At 41.1% G+C, this 12,175-nt stretch overlaps 1 protein-coding gene across 2 annotated transcripts in view; it reads right to left on the bottom strand.

Moving 5' to 3' along the window:
* Window positions 1–11,637, bottom strand: part of dscama (Down syndrome cell adhesion molecule a) — a 113,126-nt gene extending 101,489 nt beyond the window's left edge. For both annotated transcript variants that reach the window (XM_033978197.2, XM_033978198.2), the window contains exon 1: window positions 10,890–11,637. In XM_033978197.2, the coding sequence (XP_033834088.1) occupies window positions 10,890–10,932 (43 nt within the window). In that variant the 5' untranslated portion in view covers window positions 10,933–11,637. The remainder of the gene's footprint in view (window positions 1–10,889) is intronic.
* Between the last annotated feature and the right edge of the window lie 538 nt (window positions 11,638–12,175).

The following is a 12,175-nucleotide window of genomic DNA, read 5'->3' as shown; positions in this document are numbered from 1 at the left end:
CTAATATTCAAAACAATCAGGAGATCACAGATGTTGTTTGGATGTATTTTAAAACTGTAGGTCACGGTGCAGCCTGGGTCAGAGCGGAAGTCTGGGTAATCAAAGCTGGACTGTGCAGAGGACAGGACTGTCTCATCGTCAAGGAGATCAAGTCCACACACAAAAAAAACTAAAGATACACTGCATATTGTATGTGTATCTTGTAACGTGTATGCCACCTGCTTGTCTCCATTCATCAAAACAAGTGAAATGATGCGCTCAGGCCAAGTTACACGTTAGATCTGTGGAAAGGCGACCACGTTCATAATAATAGCATTTATATATAGAAACACCTGTAACTTAATAATTATATTCGAGATACGTTTAATGCCATACTGTGAAAGATTCCAGGCAAAGCGATCACAGCTACATCGAGAGAAGCAAGTGTTATTTTTGATTTTTATTTACCTTATTTTTAATGCATGCATCATAGTTTATATTTATTTATTTATGTATTATTATTATTATAAGTATTATTATTATTATTATTATTATTATTATTATTATTATTTCATTGTTGCACCATAACATCGAAGCAAGTTTCTAGGTTGTGAATTCTGCAACTTCTTCTGATGCTGATGTGGTTGGATCCCTCAGGAAAGTTACACAGTGTGGCTTTAAGGTTGGACTGAGCATAAATTACAGGACGTTCTCATCGTGACAGAGCCCGAGTCCACAGACCTGCCCCCGTCGCCGTGCCCTCGGGCAATACCCAGTTTGCCCTAAAGACTGACAACCTCTCATCCTACAAATCTGCTCTTCCCAATTTGCTCTCATGAATAATGTGGAACTGAGAGTGGCGCGGCGCTATGTAAAACCAATGAGACCCGCTCTGATGTCAGCTCTCCAGGGCCACACGAGAGGCGCTGGAGTGGCCCGCTTCATGCATATAAACGCTCATTTAAATGCGCGCCAACAGGAGGGGGGAGTCCTGGGCACACTCAAGACTATAATCAGTTACATCACCAGAGCAAACGGACTACGGGCTACAAATCAACACATGACAGTGACTGGAGCGGGGAGGAGGAGGGAGGAGAGGAGGAGAGGAGGGGGAGGAGGGGGAGTAAACAAGGCCGTGCATGTGCTAACGCTATGAGGTTAATCTGCATAGGCACATCCACAGATCCACAGAGGAGAGGAGAGGGGAAACGGCCACACGAGAGATTCATAATGCTCCATTAGCCGGTCTAAGTGACACAGCACGGAAATGACAGCGTGCACCCGGCGTAGCATCGTCTGATCAGATTCCACATGGATGTAGAAGTGTGAAGCAGCGTCTAGGCCTGGGAGTTATATCGCAATCCAAACGAAGAGACGTAAACAAAATCGGAAGGACTTAACTTACTTTGCAAACAAGAAAATTATCCAGTTTTATTATGTAAAAAGAAAAAAAGCTCATCCTGTACTATAGACAGTGATGGGGAGAATACTTGAATACAATGAATACCCGAATTTAAGTGTATTCTGTAAAGTCTTCCGTTACATGAGTCAATCAGAGTACTCATTCTGAATACTTGCAATACTTTTACACAGAGCTGCATATATCATAGTGTAAAAATATGACATATGATTACAAACGACTTAATTTTTGTTGTTATGCATCAATTTAGTCTTAATTAGAGATGAAAAATTACACACACGCATTGTAAGAGCTACTGTGCAATTCAAAACTAAAACTGCATAATGAAATACCACCACATATTCCTTTTCATTTAGGAAAGTAGCTGTATTCTGAATACCACCAAATAAAAAGTAACCATACCAGAATACAGTTTCTCAAAATAATTATTCAGAATACGTATTTTCGGCGCATGTATTCGGTTACTTCCCAGTATTGACCACTACAAACATGTTCGGAAATACATGGGATTTAGCATTTCAGATTCCAGTCTTCTCTAAAATGTTAATGCTCCTCCCTGAATGTGTTTTAAAAAGTTTGAACAGAATCTTACAATCAAAACAGAAACCCCAATAGATGAGCCTATGTCATACCAAGTCACTATTTCACCTTTTCACTGTTTCTTTCTATCCCGAATATTATGTATACAGCCTAGATCAAGTTTAGATGTACTATATATGCTACTTGTACATATAAATCTGTATATTTGAGCCTTATTCAACACAAATCTTTACTATTTTTGCTTATTTAATTATTTGAGTTTTATTAACATGTATTATTTGTATATGTGAGCTACTGTATCCAAGTCATCTCACTTGTGGATCATCAAAGTGTTAATTTAGGGCTGCAAGATGAATCAAAATCAAATCATCGCAGTCTGAATTGACGCTATTAGCAAATCGTAAAGGCTGATTTTCTCCACAAACTAAACCTCCCGTCTTATTCTGCATTAAAACATAAACCGGCATTGCAATTAGATACTTTTTCCCAAATCGTTCAGCCCTATATTTTTCCCCTTAACCCTCCAGCCCGAATATAAATGTGAATGCACAACCTGAACGCATTAGTCAGTACAGTACAACAGAGCTGCTTATATAAGGCTATTACAGACGACAACTACTCCAGAAGTGAGGAGTGGATTTGTCCTGACAGAGTGGGAGGAGAAGGAGCTAAGGCGCAGGTGAACACAGTCAGGGACACACAGATTAGCAGAAGACTGACAGCCCACAGATCATCTCCATACTTACAGCCCATAGCAGAGTCAGCGCCTATAGACGGCATAATAATAGCTCCATAAGGCCATATAGAGAGGTATAGGTAGAACAGGTTAGGACACTGTGTGGAGCATTTAGAAGTCAGTATGGAAAATAGAACAAACTAGTGCGTACTTCCGAAGGCCCTGCAAAAAAAAAAAATCTCGTCTTCTTTTTCGAAACCTTTCTCAAAAACACCTTGGTAAATTGTAGATGGTCATATTTTTACATAGCAAGGAACTCAAAGCGCTTTATAACAAGGAAGCACTCACACATTCATACAGCAGTGTACGCAGACACTGGGGGCGAGGTGGTTAAGTGTGTTGCCCAAGGACACAACGCCAGCATTCATCTGTGGGAGCTGGAATCGCATCGTCAACATGTGGGTCACTGCGTCTGATCGCTCAACCGATAATGTTTACATCGACAGCGGGATTCAAACCGCCCACCTTCAGATCAGTGGACACTTTTCTTTCATATTTCTGTTGTTCTTAAAGTAAAATTACCACAACTACGAACTAGAACTGTCGCAATAGAAGACAGAATACGCAAAGCAGTGCAAGTGGAGGGTAAACCTACATCCAGGGGGTTAAATAAATGGGATTGTGGGTCAGACGCCGCAGCCTTTTTGCGCTTGCAGCATCCTCTCCTCTCTCCTCTCCTCTCCGGTGCCTCCAAATACATCACCAGCCCCCCACCTAACCCCCACCCCTTTCTCTTACGCCCACTCCCTGACTCTGCCCCTCCCCCTCTTACCCCTTTACCTCCCCTTCCCCTTCTCCTCTCATCCCTCCCCTCCACATCCTCCATTTGCCTCAGAGCCAAGACGTTTTCATCTTGAGTAACCCCACTGCAGGAGAGAGTGCGGGCCTTATTTCAGCTAAGCAAACACAAGGGGAGGGACGATTAGGCATGGGGATCAGTGCAAGCTATATGCACACAAGGATTTTAGACCTTTTAATATTACACAGAGAAGACAGTATGGAGTGAAAAATAGAAACACAATGGTTTTATTCAAATGGCGTATTTTCTTCTATTAACACGTAATGGGAAATATAGAAAGATACTAATTTTAAAGAGTTTTTCCTGATTTTTGAAAGATTTTTGAAGCAGTTTTGAATTTGTGTTGTGTTTAATCAAAATCACTACATTTGAAGCTTTATTAGATCTCAAAATATGTGCGAAATACTTTGACTTTTTACTCTTTTAGTACATTTTTAAACAGGTACTTTAATATTTTCACTTCAGTATATTTCCATGAGTATGTGAGACTTTTACTTTGACAAAACTGAGTACTTCTTCCATCACTGGCCGTTTTATCAAATAAATTTCGTGCAATTAAGTCCAATCATCTGCAAATTGTGTTAAGAATAAAAACTTTAAAAACCAGAGAGTTCTTATATTATTTAATCTTGAACAATACAATCTTTTTTGCAGACGAGACGCAAACTCCGCCGTGATGAAACCTAATCCTCTGAATAGGTCTGTGAACGAGGCCTCATTATTTAGCCCGATGAGCCTGTCTATACACTGCTGTAATAAATCACTATGATGGATCCACGCTCAATCGAGACTAACAGACAGACGATGGCTGAGAAAATGGCACCAGTGTACATTAAAGCTGCACTCCATCTGCACACGCTCAGCCCAGGGCCCCCCCATATTCATTCTGTTTCCTATGATCACCAGCCACGTGCATCACCGTCTACTTAAACAGCAGGTGACGGCTTAGACTACACTTCCGCTAGTTGTAATAATTATGGTTAATATTTGAATAAAACTCTGTCTTTTCTTTCTGCTTTCTTCATCGTTTCTTTGGTTAAGATCATACTATATTGTCGTATTACTATTTTTGTCTCAGTCATCCAGGTATGATCCATAATATAAGAAAAATGCAAGTCTATCAGCTGGACAAAAAGTGAGAGAAGACGTTTCGCTGCTCATTCATTCAGTCCTGGTCAGATTACTGCTGGACACTGCCTTATATTACAATTTACATACAGGTGTCACCCAGAGCGACCATATTGTAAGAACCAAAACTGAAAAAATGTGTTCCTCGCTTGTAAATTGTTCCTATATTTTGGATGGAACTTTGATGTTTTTGAACTCGCATCTACTTCCTGTATTTTTGTACATTTCTTTTCTGTGAACTGCCCTTCAACAGTAAACATTTAGCACAGGTACTATCTCACTATCTCACTACAAACCAAGTCATAATTAGAAAAACATGAAAACCTGTCATATGCAGTAGCTTTACGGGGCTTCTGCAAACAACAGCCACACATTCAGAGCATTTAGTGCCCGGGATTAATGGAATTATAATTTAATCATATGATCAAACAGCAATTAGCATAATCAGTGCAGGGGCAGGCCTGATAGAGCTCAGACGCCAGGGACAGCCACGGGCCACAGACTTTTAATACAACATTTGCCCCAATCTCTGAAAATGTAACACATTTAGAGGCTGCAAACAGAATGCTAATCCAGGCAGCATGGAGAAGGCTAATGAATACATCCAGAGTTAGCCACGGGGAGGACAAAAATGGCGACTTCTGCGTTTCTGCTTGGGTTAACAGAAATGACAAAACGGTTCAGGGTTTTTATTTCAAATACTAAAGCAGTTTGAAGTAAAAATGTACAAAGAACATCAACAAACTATATATAGAAGTGTGCATTTTTATCCACCTGTACTCAAGATGGACTACCACAGATATAAAAGGATTTACTGAATTCTGAAAAATCTGTGAGCAGATTTTTTTTTGTCATAAATTGAATTATTAGCTTACATTTCCAGTGCATTTATTCTTTTGTTTTTAACCTCCATACTGATTCCAAAACCAGGCCAGCAAACCTACGCCCTGTAGAACAAAGATACAGCCGTCATTTTACAAGAGCTACAAACTGTTAGCATACACGGACTTATTAGTGTCAGACAATGAGCAAAAAGAACCTGTAGCCTCTGCATTAACCCACTACTGAACATGTGATGATACTAACCAACCCAGTGAGCCTGTTACAAAACACTAAGGCCAATATGCACCATTCAACTATACAAGACACTAAGAGGAGGCACTACAGGCAAAACTCTTTTTTTTTGTTTAATTTTGTCTTTTTTTGGTCAGTTTAGTCACTTACCATACAGGCTTTCATGTGAAAACAACAACATTATTATTTAATATTTAATTTAATCAACTTACAATGACCCATATAACTCTATGGCTGTAACGTCAAACGTCGTTTTCGCAAAATGCATTTCCTACCATAAAGACATAAGGATCAGCCCTTAAAACAGCGCCTACACACACCAAACTACAAACTTGTATTTAACAAGATTTTGACCGATTGCACAGAAGGATTTTGATTCAAGTCTTAACTCCAAAAAAAATGGGCAAAAATTGAAGTTTTAGGCAAATGTTCAGTCAGATCTAGTTTACACAAATAATAAATAAGATCCAAAATCCCTTCTGTATATTTTTAATAGCTAATATGTCAAAAAAAGAAGTGAAAACCTGGCTCTTTTCTTGATTCTGTTTGAAATGCCCCAAAAATGATCTTTTTTACACATAAAATGCCTTATTTTTATATGAAAACATTACATGATGAAAAACTTGCAATACGTTTTTTTCTTACATTTATGTGATTAAAATACAGAATACGTTTCAAATTGATCTAAATCTAAATGTAAGATCTGTTCCTATTAACCTGTCTCCCCTTAAGTCAGTTAGGAAAGAGAATTTATATCCTCACCACTGCGCCGCAATTTTAGAGTGCAGAGAAGTGGGCGGAGATACGGGGTAGGTGAAAAGTGATTTTCTGAGCACTCGAGCCTCAAATCTAGACATGTCAAAATTACTCAAACTTTGAGTAAACTAATGAAGGAAAACCATTAAATGTTCTTAAAAGTCTATAATCTGTAATCCCCTTTAAAGACCAAAGCTTTGTCAGTGTATTTTTCGTGTGTGTGGTAAATCCAGTATTCTTGTATGCATGAGGGCCCAGCCTGATGTGATGTGGTTGTGAGAGCGTTAGATACAGCGCCATAACAACAGTAGCCTGCTCCATGTGTGTCTCCCCTCGCTCGCTCTTCCTCCGCTTTTTCTGCCTCACTACCCACTATCATCTCCTTAAGCACTCTGGCCTGGGTTAAATACAACCTTTAACAGTTCAATGTGCAGCCATTAGCATATGCTCTGCTCTCAAGTCGCTGGAAATGCAAACAGAGAAGGCGATGAACGCAAGAGACAGAATACAAGGGACATGATATGGTTTGGAACTGTAATAAGAAACTGAATCAGGCGATGAGAGTGAAATATTTGAACATGTACAAAAATATCAGATGTATGAAAGTAAAGAGAATGTATGAATGTGACGTTTTTGTAGTTTCTTCATAATTAAGCTATGTTAGTCTTAGATAAAACTGGACGGTGCTTAGGCGACCACAGAAATGTCTGGAGAAAAGAAATGCATTTGACCTAATTAAATTGTTTATTCCAGAATGATATCTAGGCCTGTGTAAAAAAACAAAGACAAAACATAGTGGTTTAAAGAGGCAGTCAAAATGAGTTTCCTCTGTAGGTGTCTGGGCGCTCCCTTAGAGATAGAATGAGGAGCTCAGTTACATGGGAGGAGCTCAAAGTAGAGCCGCTGCTCCACCACAGCTGAGAGGAACAAGTTGGGGGCTGGAGGAAGTGGATAAGTGGAAGAAAAAAGATTGGATGGATGGTTTTCTAACTGGGGTTCCTCTCTGACAATATAGTACACAGAATCTACAGACAATAGTTCCCATTACAATTATTTTTCTCAGTCCCAAATCTGGATTAAAAGAGGGAGTGAATGGAATCTGTTCAACTAAAATACCAGTACTGTACAACTGACTGCAGGTTTCAGTTGGGAACCACTGAGGTAAGTCTGTCCATGGATCAACCCTGCCACCCATTGTTAAGGCCCATATAAACATGGCTGTCCCACATTGTGTTGACTGGTGCTGATCTTAATAGGAGACTGAGGGGCTGGGCTCTGTTGGTGTGACCGTCTCATCTCTGCCTGGTATATGTGAAGTGACAGATGTAAACCAAAAGAGTGCGTTACAAACAGACCTACTTTACCCCATGACCTACACTTCAGCTAATACGGGTTTGACTGGAGCTAATAAGAAACAAAACCAGCAATGGAAGTTAAGAGGAAAAGAATGTTGCACCATAAGAAAAATAAAACAGGGAGGATTTGATAATACATTATGTAATCTCTGCAATGTTGTTTTTAAAGGTTGCTACAAAACAATTCAACTTGACAAAAAGGTGACAACTTTACCAAATTTACCAAACACCTACAATCTAATCTAATCTGATGTTCATAAAATTTTACACAAAAATTCTACTGTCTTAAAAAAAAACATCAAATAATTTAATTCTTATGATTATCACAGCTCGGATCCAAAACATTTCACATCTGATGATGTTCATGTGCCTTTTCTCCGGCAGCCCCTCGTCATCCCAATCCCAAACGCTAAAAATACCCTGGTGCAGAATGATATTAAATGCCAACTGAGGCGCTCGGGCTGTATGTATTTACACAGCTTATTAGTGTCCAATTGAGCATGTGTCAGATTCACCCTGCTGGCACAGCTGAGCAAAAATATTATGCCATTCCCCCAATTTCCTCTCTTCATAACTAGCTCTGTGTTGTTGCGTTTCCATTTAGGTTTTTAATAGACACTTTTGCAAGAGCACTTTAAGAGCTCAAGCACCGCTGAAGTGAACTCTCCAGCAGATTTCACTGTCGATTGTTTATCTCCACGAGCCTCCACGAGCCTCCACGAGCTCGCAAATGTGTGCTCAAATTGGCAATTCAGAACAAAATGGGGTTCGGACTATAGTGCTATTGAAAAATGCCCAGTGCATCACAAGAGCTAGGTATGAGGAAACTGTAAAATATATGTAAGTAGGAACCAAAAAGCGTCTGAAAATAATTTGCAACATAAACCCGCTTCCTATTTGTAAGTGTGGGCGCTCAGATGTATCCAATGTATTTCCAGGGTCACCTGAATGGAGCGCAGAGTTGCTCAGTCCAACACTGCAGCACTCATTACCCATGTCTCCATAGAGACCACCTTAGCAGCCCGCACCGCACCGGACCAGAGCCCTAAAAGCCTTTATTTCAGGAAGCAACACAGTCCACAAGAGGTGCACAATGTTCTATTCTGATGGGAGCCTATTACGGCTAATCTCTCCCATCTCTATTCATTAAAACATAAGTGCACTGCAAAAAATACACTTTGTCCGATCAACAATCAAGGCCTTTTATTCCATGTACCTTTCAGCGACACTTAGCTACTCCCTGTTCTGTTTACCACATAGAAACTCACCACAAAACGCAAAATGCAAAACTGAAATCTGTCATAATCCCCCCCCCCCCCACAAACCAATATGTGTATGTTTGAGATCAATAGGAAAGGGTCAGAGAGAAATGAACCGCCACGGCCGGTGGTTTTGCATCAGCAGCGATGAGGAGAAAAGCCTAGCATAGCATTCATCACAAATACAAGTGGCTACGCTGCCATTCAAAGTTTCCATGTAGGATGTGTGTAGCAGCAGAAGCAGCAGCCATTTTGCAACGCCAAAGAGACTGGAAGAGTGGTGCACGCGAGCAACAAAACAGGCTAACGCTAGGATGTGCACCAGGGGGGATTTCAAATGGACATCAGCGAGCCCTTAAGAAATCGTAACGCTTTGATATAACCATGATTTCAATTTTTTTTTTTTTTATTAGCTAGTGCATCCGCCTTATATCCAACCACAGCTTTCATTCAGACACAAAATGGTTTTCCTTCTTGACATGTTTGCTTGCACCCTGCACTTTTCTCTTGTCCAGTATGATCCTTCGAACCCTCGTATAAGCCCTATAGAGCGTTCGATATCTAAAATACCCCAATGTTCTTGCTATCTGCCCTCCCATACGCGCACACATCCAACCCTCCACCCTATAAGCCCCCTGTCCTCCCCGTTGCCCCCCTCCAACACACACCCTTGCTACAGTCGCTTCCTAAAAGACAACACAGAAAACGTTACAATGAAATTTCTCTTTTGTGGAACCGACTTTGGGTATTTTGAAAGGGTGAGAGCTGGTCTGAAGAGATAAGGATAGGTCTGTTGTTGTTTTTTTCCCTCCCCAATCCAAAATGACTCCATGTCTGCGCTTCTAATATGGCGGGTGAAGAGCCATAAAAAGCACAGCCAACCTATTTTGTGTTTTTCTCCACAAGATACTCGATGAAACTGCTATGGTTTATGTTCAAATGTTCAATATTTTGCACTGTTTTCTGATTAAACCTAAAATAATGAGCATTTTGCATCTTTAATCTGGGATTCAGGGCTGTAGAAGCACATTTTTTCTTATCACAAATTTGATCTCAGGGAATGATTTGAGAATTAAAATTTCACTTTAATTTACTGTAAATAAATTGTTTGAATCGATCCAAGTGTTTTTTTCTTACATTAGAATACAGATGGATTGAAAGATTAAAGATTAAGGCTAAGAAATGCAGATTACACCACGTCAACATGCAAATGTGCCAGGACAAAAACCTGAAATAGTCATATTTTTCATCCAAGTAAAATCAAATCAAATCAATAGTTTTATTTTATAAAAGTTAAAATTAACAAATGATCTAAAGAAAATGGAGGAAGGCTGAGGCCCGGTGCAGTGCAGTGAATAAACAAGCCTTAATCAGAGCTACTACGAATCAAGGCGAGTGCATGTGTGCTGAGGCCTGCAGCGGATATAACAGGCATTTAATCAAACTCAAATGAAATGCCATATAAAACGAGATATTTGAAATATTTAGTTTGGAGTGCATCGTTAGCTGCACCTATCAATCCACAGCAGTCACTCGGAATGTGTCCATTTGGACAAACTCAAACCCAGGTTCATAATAGCTGATGTTTAAAAGGCACAGGTGGTCAAAGCTCGCTATTCTCGTGCTATATGAAGGTTAACGCAACTGTTACCCCCCTTCCCCCCTCCCCCTGAAAATCTCTCCACTGCTTCTGTCAGGACATAGCAACAGCCTGCTCCTGCGCGCATCTCCAGCACCAGCAGGACCTGCATCTTCGCCTTCACAAAACCCCATTTAGATCTTTTTCTGCGTGCACTTTATTAAAAGTTGAAAGTTGCATTAAAAACAAAACATATACACCTACCATTCAGGATGCACTGGGAAAAGATAAGAGCCAATATCCACATGCCCCGCTCCGTTCAAAATCCAATGATGGTGCTTTTTCTCGTCTTCCCTCCTGTACTATCTTGATAAATTCCCTTATTCTTCTCTTATGCGTTTCCTTTCGTTCAAAAATATTTATCAACAAGTCCAAATGAAAGAAAGAAAGAAAGATAGAAAGAAAGGGGAGCTTGTGTATTGGCCCCTCTCTCCTTCCCTCTCTCTCAATCCAAGAAGATGAAGCACAAGAGCACAAGAGGAGGAGGCTTGCACGGGCTTCTCCGACCCTCGCTGCTGCCGCTGCGCTGATTGTCTCCCTGTGCAGCGCGCAGTTGAGGAAACATGAGGGAGCGTGGCACGTGCACTCCGGTCCAGGTGAGCCGCTTCTTCTTCTGCTGCTGCTGAGTCACAAGCATAGGACAAACCGGCCTATGCACGCAGCCAACTCAACAATCAAACCAAAAAAAGAAGAAAAAACGAAAAAGCCGCGCGTAAAAGTGTCATACCAGGTTTGCGTAAAAGGCGTAAAAAGTTGGGGTTTTCTTATAGATTTCTCTCTGGAGTTGATTGTTAGCTGCGCTGGGAAGTCATTCTATCTTCGCCGTCGCCTCTCTCCGTCCGGCGAGCAACAAGCACAAGCATCTTCCCCGCCGACTGCAGCCGCGCGCGCACATGCATACACCAGACCAGACTGCCTCCCTGCTGCCTGCCTGCGCTCGCGGAACAGAAAAGACCAGCTCCTGGCGCTTCCTCTGCAGCCGTCGCTTCTCTCACCCCCTCCCTCCCTCCTTCTCTCTCTCTCTCCCTCTCTCTCTTTCTCTCATCTATCTCCCTGTCTCCGCTGCCTTCAAAGGTGCAGCAGGGTGGTGGTGGTGGTGGTGGTGTTGGTGGAGAGAGAAAGAAACGAGGTCTTTTACAGCGGAAATACTTGAATAATCTTTTGCTTTAGTGTCCAGTCAGAGAACAGCGCACGTTATTATTAAAAAAAAAAAAAAAAAAAAAAAAAGATCTGGTTAAGGAACAAGGGACACACCTGACCGGCCAATGCAGGCATGTCGCGAGAGGAGGCGGAGGAAAAGGGGAGGAGAAAAACGCTAAATTGTCTTAATTGGAAGACATCAAATCCAGTCTTCGAATCCTGGATAATTTATGAGCCCTCGGGGACGGTTTTTGTTTTGGGGCGGGGGCGAGAGAAGGGGGGGTCCTGGCACGCATTAGCCTCCTATTCATTAATTGACCTTGACAAATATAAGCAGCGACCGAACCCCC

This window comes from Periophthalmus magnuspinnatus, chromosome 14, assembly GCF_009829125.3.
Source record: "Periophthalmus magnuspinnatus isolate fPerMag1 chromosome 14, fPerMag1.2.pri, whole genome shotgun sequence".
In the NCBI taxonomy this organism is placed as follows: domain Eukaryota; kingdom Metazoa; phylum Chordata; class Actinopteri; order Gobiiformes; family Gobiidae; genus Periophthalmus; species Periophthalmus magnuspinnatus.
The sequence above is the reverse complement of the archived record's forward strand: the minus strand, read 5'-3'. Positions and strand labels throughout refer to the sequence as shown.